Raw genomic sequence first — 19,172 nt, forward strand, 5'->3', positions numbered from 1 at the left:
TGAGTAGTTTATTTCTAAAATTATAAAATTGAATATTACTTAAACGTTTAAAAGTTTGTAAAAAATTCGTTGGTTAAACCTTTGAAAAAGTCATGTGAGTGTTCACAACATTTTTTTGTCAAATTTAGAATTTTCACGAGAAAGTTAGCACCCTAAACTTGAAAATCAGTTTTCATGAAAAGCTTATCAAACAAAAGCGATAATTCTCATGAACAGATGGAATACGCTGAAAAGGAAATGACCTGTCAAGCTATTTATTTTTTTCCAGTCAAATCATGCAATATTTTTGATCCTCTGATTGTTGCAGTATTGTGGGGTTGTCTAAACGCCCTTGGAAGTTAAAGCCTACCCTACCCCTCTTCTTTAGAACTTCCTGCAATAAAGTTTCCAGGAAAAGAAATTTTTAACCAAAGTTCTTTTGTTGCTACTCATAAAAGTCTCGTTTTAAGTTGGTACAAAGTAGGTAAAAGACTCGTTTAGTTAGGTCTCCGTTTAAATTGCTTGATGCAGAATCACCTATAAAGGTGATTAAAGTTAGCTATAAAGCTTAACAAAAATTTGGTTTCGTAGGTGGAGACTAAAAACTCAACAACCAAACTCCTCTCCCAACCTCTGATGTCGTTCCGCTGGGACCTAGGGGATGTTCATGGATAAAAGACCAACTTGGAATCTTGACACTCGACTTAAGCGACAAAAGAAAATGAACACACGATACAGACAGCTCTAAAGACTATTTTAGCCAACAGAACAAGACTATAGCTAGAGGACAAACGCCTCCTGTACAGCAAACAATATTGGACTTATGGTTCCTGATTAAATTGAAGGAGCATTAGTTGAGTTATTTCAAGTTCTAAAGTCCAGACTCTGAAACCCACCAAAACATTCCTTCCAACTTGTTGATCTTCCAGTTCAGATACTACTGGAGAATATTGTCTCCAAAAGCTGCTTGATAAATTTAGGAGTAGTTTGTCAAACAATATTATATCCACTGTCACTGCCGTCAATATAGGTTGTTCTTAAAAAAAAGAAGAAGTCCCATACCTTAAGGATTGAGATAATCTATCTTTGTCAGAAGAACAAAGACTCATTAATCTTTACTAGGTAACGATGAGGTAGACTTAGAATTGAACTATTGTCAGATTTAGTGCTAGGAGGAAGCTGTTCGAAGCCCTTCTTTAAAATAACATTCCATGCTTACATTTTACTTTTTTTTAGGCCAATAAGTTACGTATTGGGATGTATTGTATAAATATTTAAAGAACCCAATGGGAAATTTTAAACATCCCGGGTTCGAATCCAGCTGTTAACCCTTAGATTCTTCCTTCTTAGGAACTTTTTACACTTCACTCTTCATTGATGAACAGTATTTGTCTGTAACATGCACTGAGTAAAGCTCCGGGCACCAATGGCCCTTAGATATTGACGTACCTTTACAATATTTTTTTGGGGGGGGTTCCAAGAAAATCAACCAACCGGAAATATGCCTTTTTCGAAACCCATTAGACCAATTATCCCTTAAGTATAATCTAAACTAATCACCCTAACTGTGACAGGCTATAATCCCATAATTGCTTTGCCTCTATAATTTCCTTTATAGAAGTTCCTGGTTGTTCTATAGGTTTCTAAATTGTTCAAAACTCCCGGCCGCTTTGACAATTTCAGCAGCCATCTTTAAACTCACGTCACATGTCACATGTTCTTTATAACAATAAGGCTAAATTATAGAAACTTTATTGTATTATTACGGGATATGTTATATTTAACAAACTTCAAATTTATATTGGACAATATTGAGTACTGCTTTATTGAAAACAATTTAAAGTATTCTGTTGAAAGAAGTATCTATTGAGGTGGTGAAGTATTCCTTTATTAAGCTTTAAATTAATTTGAAAGTTTGGTAGCTTACGCTTTATTGCGAAGTTTTGTAAGAATAGATTCGTCCGATTCTATTCAACGACACCAGTTCATGCAAAATGTTGGATGGATTCTCGTCAAACAAAGACATAAGAAGATGCTTAAACCCGAGCGATATCTGGACGAGGTAATGCAAACACTTAACTCAAATGACCAAAGTTTTTGATAATTTATTTTAATTTTTGCGATCAAATTAATTTTGGGATTTTGACTTTTATCCGATATGGGGTCCGAAAAAGTGGTTTTTACAATTTAGACATTGTGAGATTAAGTGTAGGGTCGCTATAAAAAGTAAGTGAAGTAATTGCCTATTTTTTCAGGTGGGCTTTACCTCCAACTTCCAAATTAGGTGTCGGTGGACGGAGGCGACTAGCAAACATACTTTACTATAAATTTCTCATATTAACCATTAAAGGTATAGACTGGGAATATAGCCTAGCACTGCAATTCATCTTAGCATTGCGGATCTAGCCTCTAACCGCTCCGGCTACCGTGGCGACTAGCAAACATACTTTACTATAAATTTCTCTTATTAACCATTAAAGGTATAGACTGGGAATATAGCCTAGTACCGCAATACATCTTAGCTTTGCGGGTCTAGCCTCTAACCTCACGGCTATCGTGGCGACTAGCAAACATACTTTACTGTAAATTTCTCTTATTAACCATTAAAGGTATAGACTGGAAATTTAGCCTAGCACCGCAATTCATCTTAGCATTGCGGATCTAGCCTCTAACCGCTCGGCTATCGTGGCGACTAGCAAACATACTTAAATGTAAATTTCTCATATTAACCATTAAAGGTAAAGACTGGGAATATAGCCTAGCACTGCAATTCATCTTAGCATTGCGGATCTAGCCTCTAACCGCTCCGGCTACCGTGGCGTCTAGCAAACATACTTTACTATAAATTTCTCATATTAACCATTAAAGGTATAGACTGGGAATATAGCCCAGCACTGCAATTCATCTTAGCATTACGGATCTAGCCTCTAACCGCTCGGCTATCGTAGCGCCTAGGTCACTATAAATACTAAACAGAATATTGCGAAATGTTCAGATTTTAAATTTCGAGCCTCAGCTTCACTTCGGTAATAACCTTTTGTACAAAATCGTCTAACCAGAAATGCCACTTAAGCGAATCAAATTTTTTTAGTTTCTTTTTGGGCGTAGAAAGTTTCCGAGAGGAACTTTTGTATGCCCAATTGTACCTTTTATTTGTCGTACTGTTTCGCGAGAGGGCATCGATCTTAACTCGTACAATATTATAAGAGCTTAACTTCCTTCTACTAGCCCAGTACTTAACTATTCTCTGCAAGTTTAATTAACCTTAGGGTATTTGATAAGAATTTTCGTAAACTGGCGAGCTTCTGATATTTACAAACACACGCACACACAGTCACACATTTTCTCCATACTTCTTCTGGAATTGAAAAAATTTTGAAGGAAGTATTTTTTCAGAAATATTTTAATTACGTCACTATCGCGTCTTCACGCAAAATAGTTTAGTTCTTAGATTATTTTTTTAAAAAATAAATTGTACCAAAAATTTCAAATGAATAAAATTCTGTCAATTACATTTCCATTAGAAAATCTGTTCAATGAAGAAAATGCCGAAAATTGACGTATATGCCACCAAATTGATGTCTAACACAAATTTCACAATACAGTTCATTCTATGGTGAGCAGAGAACTGTAAAATTTGAAACAGCAAATCGCCCCCAACAAACCGAATGAATTGAAGGGGAGGACCCAGCTGATTAAAATAGAACAAAGAAGCTGTACAAAATTCTGTGAAAATGAGCACAATCTAAATGTAGTTTTGTGAAAACAATATTTGATTTATCATAGTTTTGATTTCCGTTTTAAGTGCATTATAACGAAAATAGTTGGGAAACAAAAACTATTTTGTGAAGCGTAGTCTATCGGAAGTAACTTTAGTTTCAAATAGATTGGTTCTCGCCATTCTAGGGTTTTGTTAAAGGGCTATTGTGAGGATAGTTGAATGGCTTTCTGTAGTAACTTACTGGCTGGTACAAAAAAACGAAGAACTTTAGTATCAAGATCGATTTGTGTTAAAAACAGCTTTAACAGCAATTCTTTCTTTATTTCGAAACAAATTTCTTTAGTAAAGTGCACGTTTTAAGCAAGCGATTTTGATCGTTATGCTGTTGTCAAGTTTAACGGTTGTAACCAGTAGAAATATAAAGTTTGAGCTATTTCGATTTTGAGCCACAAAGTTTCCAAAAGTATATTCATACTGCCAAAAATATTTTAAGGAAAATCCAGGCAGATCTGGAGGAAGGTCTGGGTGGAGTTTTTCACTTCAGCATGTTACCAACAGTAATAGGAAATTAAAATTAATCTCTCTTTCTCTCTCTCTCTCTTACGCTGACTACGCTTGATTGTCTCCAGGCTAGGGACTCTCTTGGCATCATCAGAAGTCTATTAATTAGATCTCTCTCATCCAATGCTTGTTAGGCCTCTTGCAAAATATCCAAACTAGTACGCCACATCGAGAAACAACTACTCTTTCTCTTCTGGACTTATGGACTAGAAATGTCCATAGATCTGAATGCGTACTAATCTAAACAATAATCCGATCCTCTCAATCACATCGTCAATGCCCTTTCTTGCTTCTTCAACTTCACCATTTACATCGGCTTGAACATAGTTCTTCATTAAGAACAGATTCCATTCATCCACGACCTCGCTTCTTCATGCTTCAACCATAAAACCCACAATCGTTCTCTAGGATAGTAAGCTTTCCTAGGATGAGAAAATCTAAGTCTAACTGCTGGATTCAATCCAGGAATTTCCGCGTGGAAATGGAATACAAGCCAACCGCTGAACTAATCTGTTCCCTCTCTACTGATCATGCGCACTCTACTACTGTGTTGCAGTAATTCTGTTTTATGCAGTTTAAACAAGACACTGTAACAGTACAGTTTATAATGATTGGAAAAACTAGGACATTTTTATCACTAATACTCCTTTCATCATCTGGAAAACTCAATTTTGTAATTTTCTCTACCACAAAAGGAGGTATTTTTTGTTTGGTCCATCAATAAGAGAAAAGACAAAGCTAGTATGTTCTGTGGTCTAAAACAAAGAGGTTTTACATTTATATTAAGGCCACATTCCTATGTGAGGATGTTCAATTCCTGTTTTGGTCCAATAAAGAGACCCAAATCTCTTCACTACAAAACTCCCAATTCTTGTTACTAAACAAATTACCTCTATGTAAATATCTTAAAACTTAGTTTTTCCAATTCTTGGACAGCGGAAAATAAAATTAGCAATTTACATAATTTTATTTTTTCTTTGAACTTAGCATTTTTACTAAAAATAAATTACCTCAATAGTATCCTAGCATTTTGCTGAAAAGATTTAGTAAATGGGTCATGTATACCAACAGTAGTACACGTTAAACTTGATCTTCAGACCTCGTGTACCACCGGTGGTACACGCAGACATATTTATTTAATGCGTTGAAAACATATATTTTATGACAAATGTAATTCTGTAAAATATATTTCTACCCCCCCAAAAAATTAAGTCATTATACAAAATGGAATATAGAACAAAATACATAAGTTTATTTAATTGTTATGTTTACAATAATTAATAATTAAATTTAATAATGGATTTTGTTAAAGCAAGGGAGACATAGAGATGGCTTTTCGGGGCAAAACGTCATCACTCTTATATCGTAGTTTTCTCTCTTGCTGCTTCAGTACCGAATTTTTGTTACATTTTGTTTGCAGCAAGAAATGCAACGTTGTCTTGTTGTCCTCGCTTTGCCCTCTTTCTCTTTAATTTCGTGGAGTCTTCTAGAGTTTGTCGCAATTTCTGAAGACGAATTGTTATTTACATCCTCCAAGTGATTTACATACCACAAGATGGTATACGATGTGATGGCTACTTCTAAACAAGAGAACTACTTATCAATTGATGATGTAATGAAAGATAGTGTGATAATATATAGAATAAATAAATAGAAAAGAAATTTATTATTCTGGAACAATTGTCCTCTAAGAATAAATACAGGTACAAATAGAGGCCTTAATAGTTTGGCCTGTGATTAAATAAATAAATAAATAAGTATTTACAAAAAGTGAAAATAAAAACAACAGCAGAAATTAAGGAAATAAATTAAAACAATTAAAATTTCGGAGGAAGCTGGATAGAAAGGAGATAACTGAATAGACGGGATTTAAAGGTAGAAAGGGTAGGAGCAGATGGCGGACAGATGATGGCAAGGAGTTCCAGAGAGAGGTAGCACGTATAAGGAAGGACTTGTCAAAGGATGAGGTACGGTTTGAGGGAATATAGAGATCAGATGAGCGAGATCTAGTATTAACGGGAATGGATGGAGGATTTAAACTTAAGGAGTTGAAAAATATAGGATGGCCTTTAAAAAAGGAAAGAAGCCAAAAAATACTGGCGGCGATAGACAGGAAAAAGCCACTTCAACCCATCGTAGCAGTGCGAAATGCCAGAGTCTCTGGAAATGCTGAAAATAAATCTTATAAAGCAGTTCATGGAGGCGCTTGACCTTAGCTTCAATATCACCAGAAAGACCGGCCATTCACTAAGGCAACCATAGTCGAAATGGGGGAAAATAAGAGAGGAAACTAGGAGTTGTCGGGATTCTTAATTGGAAAAAGTTGACGGGAACTATTAAACTGCTTTAGGATATATCAACCTTTAGTCAAAATATCAAATGGCCTGAATAAGACAAGATAGGCAAAAATGGCTTGGCAAGGAGCTGATTTGTGCCTTCCAATTCCCGTCAAATCCAGTCATCCTAATCCAGAAATTCTCCGCCAAATTACTAGCTCCCTTCTTTGCCGCGAAGCTTACCCTTCATAATGACTGAAGCTGATTGGCTTCATAATGAAGCTGACCCTTCCATTTTTCGATCTGGTTCTCCCAAGGCTTTTCATCTTTACACCCATACCAATCCCCAAATTATCCTCATTATCTCCTGGCGCCGTCTGAAGCCTTGAGACCATCTAATTTATTCATATAAATGTATAATTACCGTGGGAGGAGTTCCTTCCACGCCTTAAATGTATATATAATGTCTTTATATATCCTTGTGATCAATTTTACTTTCTCATCCAGCACAGTACAGTTGTAAATAAATAACAAATACATAAATAAACTTTCCCATACTTCCAAAAAAAAAGAAGACGTAAACACATCATTACTTGTGGAAATGCTACAGGTCTCTTGGAGGATGTAATTTATTTTTAGTCTGTATTTTTACTTCTTGCGGGTTGGCAGTAAGACATGAAATCTCTCAGGATTCCTCCACTCTCGCCTCTCAACTTGCTTCACATATTTTGTTCCCTTTTCTCCTACTGGGAATAAGTCGGTGCGTGCGGGTTTTCTTCGCTTTTTCAATCAGTTTATTTTTATAGAAAGTAGAGAAATGTAAATAATTTGTGAAGAAAAAATATGTGCGTATATATATATAATATACTATTATTTATTTATTTATTTTATTTTTTACGGTGCATCGACTACTGATGATGTCATTAGCGCTTTATTTATGTATTTATATTTGTAATTCTTTGCCTTCTTCCCAATTCTTCTAAAATGAATTTTCAGAAATAAATACGTCAAATGTAAATGTGGTTTTACATGATCGGGACAGAAAGCCAGGATTAGTGAGGAAACTACAGGATATCCTTCCTTCCACCTGATCCTTAAATCATATTTTTACTAAAAACTACTTCCTGATTATCTAAAACATATTTTTAACTCCCAAATTTTCTGTTGCTGATAACTGTTCTTTATAACTGTCTAGCATAGAGCCATCATATCCTCTCTAGTAGTGATCTCCTCATCTGCAATCCTGCCTTAACATCCTTGGAACCCTAAATTCCGGAAAAGGATTACGGTCAGTCAAAATAGAAGTCTGCATCCTTAGCCTTAACCTTCTCCGCAATATATTTCAATCACAATTTCCGTCCCAGCAGCCTCTTTTTCCGTTATCCTAGGACTCCACGCTCCAAACTTAAGTCCAATATGGGCAAACATTCTTATTTCCTCTTCAACACATTTCCTTACAAGAAAAAGCAGGACTAAGAACTTCTAGAGTAGAAGTGAAATATTACTGCTACATGACTATGCATTCTTACTGAACTACACCCTCCTGAGAATTCTGTACCCTTAGGGCCCAGACCAAAGTGAGAAACTGGAGCAAATAGCGCTTCTCCATACTTTTGATGATGATGAACTCTTTGGCTAAGTTTTATTCTTTAACAGCATTTCTCTTCTTAGTTTTCCCATCTTACAGAGAGATAAAACTTCTTCTTTTTTTCAATTGTACTTTAATTTTTCTTACATCAATTTAGTACTGAATAAATTAAAATTCAAATTTGACCTATTTAAACTTTAAAAGAAAAGAGATTTAAAGAAAAACATTGGAAAAACATTTTCTAAAAAGAGAAAGAAATCTAAGAAAGTTGTAATCATTTTTATTTGTGAGGAAATGACGAAAAATAAAAGTAGATGACCACATTGGGATGAAAGAGATTTGGGAATAGAGAGGTGATGTTTGGATACGATCACGTGTTCTACCAGTAGTTGGAGCTCTTGGTTCCAACACACTAAATGAAACAGGATAATGTAATGGAGATTCGTTCTTGAACTTAACAAGCTAGCCACACTTAGAAAATTGCATAGTATACATTGCAACTGGAGAATATCCCACGGGCGGTGAATCCATTGTTCTCTGTCCACCCTACAGGGGAAGGGGGAGCCCAATAGTAGAAAACAGGAAGAGCGAGAGAGAGAGAGATTTATGTCAGGACACTCCCACAATTGGATCAGGAATTTATGTTGATAAAACTGGAATTGCAATTTTTTCCTGTTCCTTATTTTGGTGTTATAATATTTTGGGGGATATTCTGTTCCTTAAAATATTAAAATAATGGATTCTCTGACATTAATTATTCCCATTACTGAATTCTTCTCCAAAGGGATTTCGTGAAGACCGTGTTACACTTCACCGGAAACTGATGAAATAATGTAAAAAGAGCATATTTAAGCATATAATTTAAAATAATAATTAATACAGAATACAGTCATTTTACCAATGAGTAATTTTAACCATTGCTATAGGAGGTCTTATTTCATATAACCACGCTTACATAAATTTGATCTAAAGGTTTGGTCTAGGGGCCTTAATCAGTCTTAATCAGAAGAGTAAAACATTACTCACAACCCTAAAGCTCACTTAGAGGCATTACTACAATATTTCTAAGCGTCAAAGTTCTGTTTCTAAATGTAAAACTTAAATCACTTAAATTACAGTAAGAGTAAGTTTTTTTTAAGTCCTTATTATTTTGATTATTTAGTTTTACTTGAAAATAGATTTTTCTAATTAATCTTCCCCCTCCTCCCTGCTAACCATCATGATCAATAATCAATCATAGTCAAAACTTAGTCATTAATGATCAAGCACACTTCCATCAAGCCTCTAAAAAGTTTGGAAATCAATTGAACATTTCCAAAAAAGAAAATCTTCCACCAAGATGATCGTTGACAGATTATTTTGTTAATCATCAGTTAGGCTGACTTGAGAGTCTGTCAGCTGATGATGATGTCACATATATTTTAAGAAAATATTTACTTTTGATTAATACAACTGTTTTCAATCCATTCCTTGGGAGTCGGTTGGCCCCCCTGGGATCAACTTTTCTTTCTTAATGTATTTTCTTCTAGTTCTTTATATCCTGTTTTTCTGGAAATAGGAAAATACTATTAGGTTGAAAAGGCAACAAGGAAAATATGAAATAATATTTTTGTATTTTCTTTCTATTATAAAAATATTTTATGATCAGATTTTCTAAAGAAAATATTTCCTTTTTTTTGGGAGGGGGAAAGCCATTTTCTTTCTGTGGCCTCAAATAACAGCTAACTTGAAGTCAGTTAGATCCAACCATTGATCGCCTGTCACAGGATTTCGTTCGTAAAGCTATATCTTAATGGATTTTTCACGTTTTCTTATCACTTTGTCGGTCTGTCTGCCGGCATATATGTCAACTTCATATCTGAAAAACAGAAAATCAGAGGAAATTCGACAATTCGGCCGGAAATAAGCTCACGGCTTACGGCTTATGGCTCTAGTTCCCTCCAGATTTAGGTCTTTAAAGGCGTTGATTCGGATGCTAAGCAACTGGAAGACAAGCGCGGATTCCAGGTTCTACTGGAATCGGTTAGAGTGGAAATTACCTAGTAGTTGATGCGCCCGCAAAAATCAATAAATAAGCTTCTGGCCAAACCGGAATCTGCTGAATAGATTTTCCATTTTAATGAGATTTTCCTGAATATAGCTGAATCGATTTTATTTACTGTTCATCGAACCCATCGAACGATAAGGATGATTTCTCCACTGTCTGAACTAAGACGAATCTCATCACATCTCAGATTGTCCTAACTGGTTGAACGGGGTTTTCCCCATTCTAACTCACATATTCTTCACTAGCCCTTATTCCGTAGAGGCGTATACTGAAATCATAATTCTTTGTCCTAACCAGGGAATCTAGCAGACGTCCATGACATAAGCAGAATCAACTAATTCTTAGTTCTGTCTGGACCTTTAAAAAAAAAAAAAAACATCATTTTAGTCAACTTAGCGAGGTGGACCCATCAAGAACTGGGACTAGGGAAGGCATCCTTGCTAGAAGATACTGCCACCACCTTGCAACGCCAGTTTGAGGAATTTGAGTTCCGTAACCCGCACATTCCGAAACACTTCAAAGAAAGGCGTAGTCCACAGCTTCTAAGATAGTTGTCCTTTCGCTGACAAATAATATTCCATCCGTATTATCAGGTATCCTTCAAGATGGACCCACAGCCTTGAATCAATTGACACTGAAAATAGACTTAGAGGTCAGCCTCCTCCCTTTATGGACCATTGGAGCTGGAGTAGGGTGAATAGCGACTCTCACCTAGAAAGAGAGCGCGTGGGAGAGAAGAGAGATAGAGATATAGATTCATTCCTCTAAAGATGTTCTCTTCTACGTTTCTTTCAACTTCCTGAACGCATTCTATCCTTAAGCTGCGGAGGCGTCAATAACCTCAGCTGTAGACTCGCTTTACCTCAATAAAGTTATTAAATAACTCAATGACCTTATCCAGAAAAGTTTTATTTATATTTTTTACAATACTGATAAGAATGAAGTAAGTTTACTGGTGGATCTTATGTTACTGATAAAGTTTTATTGTAATAAACAAGAAATAGACAGCCTTCTTTCTATTTTACTTATATTTGGTCTTTGTTACAGTGTTGTGATGGGCCATGATGAACCTCTCTAACGGAAGTTGGCCAGATGAAGAAGAGGAGACACTGTATGATCCGCCAGTCTCATTAGTGGTCTTTCTCAGCCTCTGCTATGGATCTATATCTATTGCGGCCGTAGTCGGCAATGGGTTAGTCATCTGGGTTATACTAACTAGCCGCCGGATGCGCAACGTCACTAATTATTATATTGCGAATTTAGCTTTGGCTGACATTGTTATCGGACTGTTCGCCATACCATTTGAGGTAAGTTCCTGTGTTTGCTTTTTTTGGTTTTTGTTTTGGTGTGGGGGACCTTTTGTTGTTCAATATTATGGCAAATATGTATTTTGATAAATTAATAATTTTACGCTAAACAAAAAAATTAAAATGGCTGGATACTCTAGACCAGTATTTAAAGGCATCCTTCCGGTATGAGGGACAATTAACTTCTCCAGCAATCCTTGATAGGCTTTACGGTGTTCTTAACCAACAGGGAAGTATTAACCGGGAGGTCACGAAGGCAAGAATGAACTGCCAGCTGGTGCTACAAAGATAAAGAAGCACTTGTTATGTCGTATCAGCTTTAGTGGGTGCAAAAAATATTAGGTACTTAGACGCAAGTAGAAGGTCTGGTAGAATGTAGATACGAGTATATTCATATTAGGGGTTGTTCATACGTATAAGTGAAGCTCGCTGGCTGTATGATGAAAGCCGGAGCCTCAAAAAGAAAGAATTTAGGTTTCTGCTATTTTCTTAAATTTTTATTTTAAGATAAACTGTAACTCACGCCCCTGGTGGATTTTCTTAAAACATGGCATCCATATTGCTCACCCGCACTTCTGTAACTTTTATTCCAGTCATTTTCCCTAGAAAATTCAATTAAGAGCACTTTTGGGTAAAAGGGATGGTTAGACCATCAACTAAAGTTCTATATTAGAATAATACACAGCCCTAAACCCTATTAACCAGTTAACTGTTTATGACGAAAATATTCGTCCTAGTCGCCACGCTAGCCGAGCGGTTAGAGACTATACCCGCAAAGCTAAGGTGTATTGCGGTAATAGGCTATATTTCCAGTCTATACCTTTATTAGTTAATAAGAGAAATTTACAGTAAAGTATGTTTGCTAGTCGCCTCCGTCCGCGACACCTAATTGGTAGTTGGACGTTAAGCCCCGCCTGAAAAAAATAGGCGATTACTATACTTTACTTTTATTCGTCTTTAAAAAAAGTGTAAAATTTTGTGATATGACGAGTATATTCGTCATGCGTTTTCAGTAGTGACCAGCGGCAGTTAATTTTGCAGTTTTAGTTAAAACTAAAATATATTCGAAAAACTGCAAGAAGTTTGGAATATTTTGAGGCCATGTCGAAATAAAAAGAACTAATAGATAGATATAGTATGAATTAGTCTTCGTAAATGCCTTGTCTTTTATTAGTCATCACTGAATCAATAACGAATTCATTTATTGTGTTAGGCTAGACCAGCGTTTCCCAACCTTTTTTGGCTCGCTTACCACTTGGTTGTAAATCATGCTAAATTGTACCACTTCTTAAAAATGATTGTATTTCGTGAAATTGGTTATTCCGAGTGTTATTTTACTATTACTAACTTTATTTGAATAGAGATACAATGTACTGTACGATATGTACTGTACTGTATCAGTGGTAAAGGAGTTCAAGTTCATGTTCACTTTATAAACTTTGTAAAGTGTAAGATCTTAGTTTTAAAACTTTTTTAAAAAATTAAATTTAAAGATGCTTGGATAGGGCTTACTCATTACAATCCAGTCTCTTTTAAGCAGATCTTTACACAGTTATCATTTAAGTTCTGTCACATGATAATTCTATTAAATTTTCTTTATCTTTTATTGGTAATGATATAGCTTTTCCTAAATTTTCTTTTTGGAAGGGGTTTGAAATCCAATGATCATTGTGTTTTCGGGTTTTGGAAAATACTCCATGAAAGATAATTTTAATCTTGTTAAATGTGCTATTATATTTTCTCGCATATCTTGAGATACACACTATACTGCATAATATTGTATTTAATTAAAATAATTTTTATGAATTATAGGAAAAAACGTATCTACGATAATTTTATCATTTAATTTTTTTAAACTTTTTATGTCCGCCATAATAGATTATTTTTCGCGTACCACCAACCAGCAACTCGTGTACCACTGGTGCTACGCTAGGCAGTAAGTGGTGTGCCTGGTAATAAAAAACGGGATGAGAATCCTTTTGTTCCCTATTTACCTGTATTCAAGAGGCGGAGCTTTTGGCTCATGTGTGGGGTTCAAGATTTAGCGATCATCCAAATTGCTGAGTCGAGGGCTACACTAACCTGCCAAGATCTTTCCCTGCATAATTGTTTGTATTTTATCATCTGGTCCAGGGATTCATTTGCATAAATACCAGGGTCTGTGATGTTGCGACCAACACGGGGGATAATTGCAGCAACCCAATTTCATATCCAACATTCTCTGGGTTTGACGAATATATTCGTCATCGCTTAATTTGTACGACGATGCACGTAGGGGCGCATATTTTCTAACAAGGTCGAAACAGTTAACTGGATTTATTATTAATAAGCATTCAGTGGGTAACCAAAATTCTAAATTAATTTTTTGTAAGCAACATTAAAAGTTCAGAAAAATTTAAATATCTAAAGAACGTTTAGAGAAACACGTGTGAGTGTTAATGCTAGAATCTTGATTATCATTGTTATGCTCTAAAATAGTTTAACGTGAATACAACCACAATATTTGACTATCACTTTTAGAGACACTTCTAGTCCACATTGTCTACATATGCGCACATAGGAACTAGGAAATGAAAATAGATAAGAACAAACTTTGTACACAATACGGACATCTTGTTTAGTTAGGAAAATCTGATAAGCTTTTCCAGTGTTAGGATATTTTGTTTTCTTTTTACGCTAAAAGTTGGAAATGATGTGACAATTATTAAGGAAGGGAATCACAAAACGTGAATTCCTGTGGAAAAAGCACGTATGACGTAACTTTTCATATGATTTCTTAGAGTTAAGGAAAAAAAAACGTAGCTTTGAAAAGTCTAGAATGGATGCAATGAATCAAAAAGTTTATGAAGGTTACTGGTGGAAGATTTGAGACTAATGCTGATAAAGTAATTCTCTTGTAATCCTTTGTATAGAGCTTTAATGCCATATTGTCTGGTTTTCCTCTGGTAATCGGGAAAAATAGCTTTTCTTTCTGGGATTTTCTTAAAGCTTAACCGATTCTTTCACCGGCTTTTAACAAATCAATGACTCTGTTTTCAATCATAATATCGAATTTCGTTTTTTTTTTTTTGTGTTAATTAATTTAAATAACTTAATGGCAGCTAAGAATTTAATGACTTGGGCTGCCGTTTAAGTTGAAGCTAGCCAAAGGAACAAGTCTCTTTCATTTATTTGAGATTTTATAAATTTAAGGTTTCGAGTTCTTAGCCAGGAACTCAAAATACCGTAGCAACTCTATTCAGTAGAATAGCTCCGTCGGGTTAACTGTTTTTCTTTAAATTTAGAATTCTAATAATGCTTTAAATAATACTTGGAATTATAGATTGGTGACGTAACGGTAAATTTATATGAAGGGACATGAATAGTTGCTGGAAATTGTGTAGAAAATAATTTTCCCGGGTAAATTAACAAATAAAAGTGTAGGTAGAAAGGAAAAGCGCGGGAGATGGCCTGACGTCTGTTCAAACATCGGTCAAGACAGCTGACTCAAGATTACGCTGGCATATTAGCTGAGTGAAGAGCCGGATAGGGAAGTCAGGCCTTACTGAAGGGTAGGTGCCTTGAAGTCCGGAGAATCCCAAGCAGTTTGCTTGTTAAATGGCCAAGTACTAGCCCCTATCCATCTACGCTATTAGACAAGCTTCTTTTTATTGAACAACGTTTTTACCAGTACCTGTAAATGTCTTGTCAAAACTCAAGATAGGTGATTCAAGTCACGATTATAAATACCCAAAATAATGCTGAGAAACGGGGGGGGGGAAATCGTTACTGCACAGCCTACTTTACGCAATGTGGGCCAAAAATCGATTTAGTAACAGACGATTAGAATTAAATTGATGGTCATTCGCGCTCATTGTTTACTTCCTCTTACTGTATATTACGGTAGCGCCAAATTTTCTATATCCTGTTTCTGCCGGATGTATCCGTTTTAATCCACTGATTCCAAAAACAAAACAAAAAAAGTTTGTCTGTGAGTGTGTTAGGTCTGTCTGTCTGAAGACGAAAATCGAAGGAAGTTTAAGTTCGATTTTTTTTTAGTTGCCGACGATTTTCCAAACTTAGTAAAAGCACTTCAAGTTGGCAAACCGGATGTGCCATTCACCTGAATAGGTTTTTTTTTTGGTAGAACAGATTTTTAGTGATTTTGTCGAAAAATGGTAAGTTAGATACACCATCCGAACCAATAGTCCAGTCATTAATTTTTAATGATTACAAGAGTATAGTGTGAATGTAATTATTTGTAATGCAAGTGGTTTATTGGTGTGAATGCTTGTCTTAGATAAGATAGTCTTGCATGGGATCGTTAACATCCTAATTACTGCCAGAGCATATTAACCTCAAGGTTCATTGATCAAAAAAAAATTTAAAAAATGGTATTTTTTAAGTGAAGAAATATAAGATTGAAGTCAACTACTTTTTAGTATAAATTCTAGGATTGAAGAAATTTTAATTTTTTGGACTGTGCTAAGAGAATGTCATGTGAGTGTACACATGCAGGATTTTAAGGTTAAAAACATTTTCTTCCTGTTCCGGGTACCACAAATACAATACTGATGAACTTTAAACAATGAAAGTTAAATCGAATTTAATGATGGCCACCGAAAAGCCACATTGGAAAGAAATCCCATTAAATGAACGAATGACCAAAACCTGATGATACACTCGAACGAGCGGCCCCCCCCCCCACCGCCACTCTGGTGGACAGAACAAAGAACCTCTACCACTAATGATCTCACCATAATGTGGGTCATCTACAACAGGATCGTTTTTTTGTTCCTGCTGTTTAGCAATTAGATAAAGGTCTTTTGCTTGGTACTTCGAACAAGGTATTATGTTACTCGATTCTCCAGGTAAAGGAGCTGGTTTTTACTAGCCAAGACAATTAACAAGTTTTAGTGGAAGAATTTAAATGATACTTCTCTGGAATTTCTAAAAAAAGAACTGGTTTCATTAGAATTTAAATTCTTTAACCGGTTTTATATTCACAAGACATTGTTACTGCCCAATCGAATTTTATTGTTTCATCTTACTGAGAACACTTTGTAAACACTCGTACAAACAGATTTTTGTAAAATCCGCTTCTTCTTCTTTTTTTCCTATCATGGTGCTTAAGCTTGAATATATTCTAAAAACATACGAGCAATATGAGAAAGAAAAACATAAAAAAGAAAAAGTAAAGTAATGCCTATTTTTTCAGGCGCCCTTTACACCCAACTACCAAATTAGGTGTCGTGGACGGAGGCGACTACCAAACATAATTTACTATAAATTTCTCATATTAACCATTAAAGGTATAGACTGGGAATATAGCCTAGAACCGCAATACATCTTAGCTTTGCGGGTCTAGCCTCTAAGCGCTCGGCTACCGTGGCGCCTAGCAAACATACTTTACTTGTAAATTTCTCATATTAACCATTAAAGGTATAGACTGGGAATATAGCCTAGAACCGCAATACATCTTAGCTTTGCGGGTCTAGCCTCTAACCACTCGGCTACCGTAGCGACTAGCAAACATACTTTACTGTAAATTTCTCATATTAACCATTAAAGGTATAGATTGGGGATATAGCCTAGTACCGCAATACATCTTAGCTTTGCGGGTCTAGCCTCTAAGCGCTCGGCTACCGTGACGCCTAGCAAACATACTTTACTTGTAAATTTCTCATATTAACCATTAAAGGTATAGACTGGGAATATAGCCTAGAACCGCAATACATCTTAGCTTTGCGGGTCTAGCCTCTAACCACTCGGCTACCGTAGCGACTAGCAAACATACTTTACTGTAAATTTCTCATATTAACCATTAAAGGTATAGATTGGGGATATAGCCTAGTACCGCAATACATCTTAGCTTTGCGGGTCTAACCTCTAACCGCTCGGCTACACAATGGCGCCTTAATAAAAAACACTCCATGAGAAATAATGTTCTCTCACTCTCTCTCTCTCTCTCTCTCTCTCTCTATATATATATATATATATATATATATATATATATATTATAAAAACACAAATTAAAAAGTTCCCTCACCAACAAAACATTATCGCGTACTAAAAAATTAAATTCTAACATTATCGCTACAATTTTCATAAAAGACCAACACGTGCAGAAATCACTTTTGTTATATTGAAAATATTGTTAACAGGAAAATTTATTTTAACAAAACCTTTTGTAAATAATTTTGCATTTATAAATTTTGAAGCTATAAACTCAACAAACATAAATGTAAATGTATGTACATGCATATATGTGCGTATGTAAATATTGTACAAAGTTTTATTAAGTACAAACTTTTTATCTCTAAATTTATAACGAATTATTTATTGATAATTTTGAAGTAGTTAGTTTGTAATATTGTTAATATTGAAATGAATTTATAATATTTAACCCTTTTTCTTATAATGCTAAGCAAACAGAAATGTTTGCAAGCTGGAAATTTATATTTATAAAAACATTTTAAAGTACAGCGCTGACTACGGACCTGTTGATATAAAGAAAGCGATAAATTTAATATTTTATTTCCTTCCCTTTGGCTAAGTTAAATTGAATTTTTCTTTAACAAAGCATTTTCCTTTAAATGATAAATTTTTAATAATATTTATCTTTAATTTAATTTTATGCGCTCCAGAAATTTATACTATTTTTAGTTTCCCAAAATTAAATGCATTCTAATATAATCTAATAAATATTTATTTAAAAAAAGAAGAAGAAGATGTTTGCCTAACTATAATTCACCGAATTGATGCACCTACGTAGAAAAAAAATCTTAGAGTCCGGTAGCTGAATTCGAAACCAGAATCTTCGCGTAGGAATCTACGCTTATCCATTCTAGTATTCTTTTTGCTTTGTACGCTTTCTGTGTGAAGAATGGCAGGTATTAGATAAAATTGTAAAATTTATTTAAAAGGGATTTGTTTTCCTCCATTTTTTTGTTTTTTTGTTTTTATAATAAAAAGTTTCTGGTTCTAAAATGTTAACTAAATGTAAAATATGCGCCTGATGGTGTCTTTACATTTCTTTTGAGGGCGCCACGATAGCCGAGCAGTTAGAGGCTGGACCCGCAAAGCTAAGATGTATTGCGGTACTAGGCTATATTCCCAGGCTATACCTTTAATAGTTGATATGAGAAATTTATAGTACAGTAAGTTTGCTAGTCGCTACGTTAGCCGAGCTGTAGAGGCTAGACCCGCAAAGCTAAGATGTATTGCGGTACTAGGCTATATTCCCAGTCTATACCTTTAATGGTTAATATAAGAAATTTATATTAAAGTATGTTTGCTAGTCGCCACGGTAGCCGAGCGGTTAGAGGCTAGACCAGCAAAGCTAAGATGTATTGCGGTACTAGGCTATATTCCCAGTCTATACCTTTAATGGTTAATATGAGAAATTTACATTAAAGTATGTTTGGTATTCGCCACGACACCTAATTTGGTAGTTGGACGTTAAACCCCGCCTGAAATAATAGACATTACTTTACTTTACTTACATTTCTTTTGATATCAGGTCGTGTTTTTGAGTATCATACTTAAGAGTATGAATAATAAACGGAATAAGTTCCGTTTTCAAGAGAACTTCAATTTATCTCTTACTGGTCCCTTTATTATTTACAAGGGCCGAAAATCCAGGTGGAAACAGCTTACGATGAGAAAATCTATTTATAAGCCGTGTATCCAGGTTTCCTTTCCTAATTGGTAT

General features: G+C 35.1%; 1 protein-coding gene across 8 annotated transcripts in view; it reads left to right on the plus strand.

Moving 5' to 3' along the window:
• LOC141453573 (RYamide receptor-like) overlaps positions 1–19,172 on the plus strand; it is a 135,580-nt gene that overhangs the window by 72,157 nt on the left and 44,251 nt on the right. For all 8 annotated transcript variants that reach the window (XR_012458087.1, XM_074126963.1, XM_074126973.1 and 5 more), the window contains one exon: positions 11,220–11,479. Coding sequence is in view for 7 of the 8 variants with exons in the window: in XM_074126963.1 (XP_073983064.1) it covers positions 11,234–11,479 (246 nt within the window). In the remaining variant the exon portion in view is untranslated. The remainder of the gene's footprint in view (positions 1–11,219; positions 11,480–19,172) is intronic.

The sequence above is a fragment of the Rhodnius prolixus genome, unplaced genomic scaffold (assembly GCF_049639745.1).
Source record: "Rhodnius prolixus isolate KJV_2025 unplaced genomic scaffold, Rpr scaffold_1, whole genome shotgun sequence".
In the NCBI taxonomy this organism is placed as follows: Eukaryota; Metazoa; Arthropoda; class Insecta; order Hemiptera; family Reduviidae; genus Rhodnius; species Rhodnius prolixus.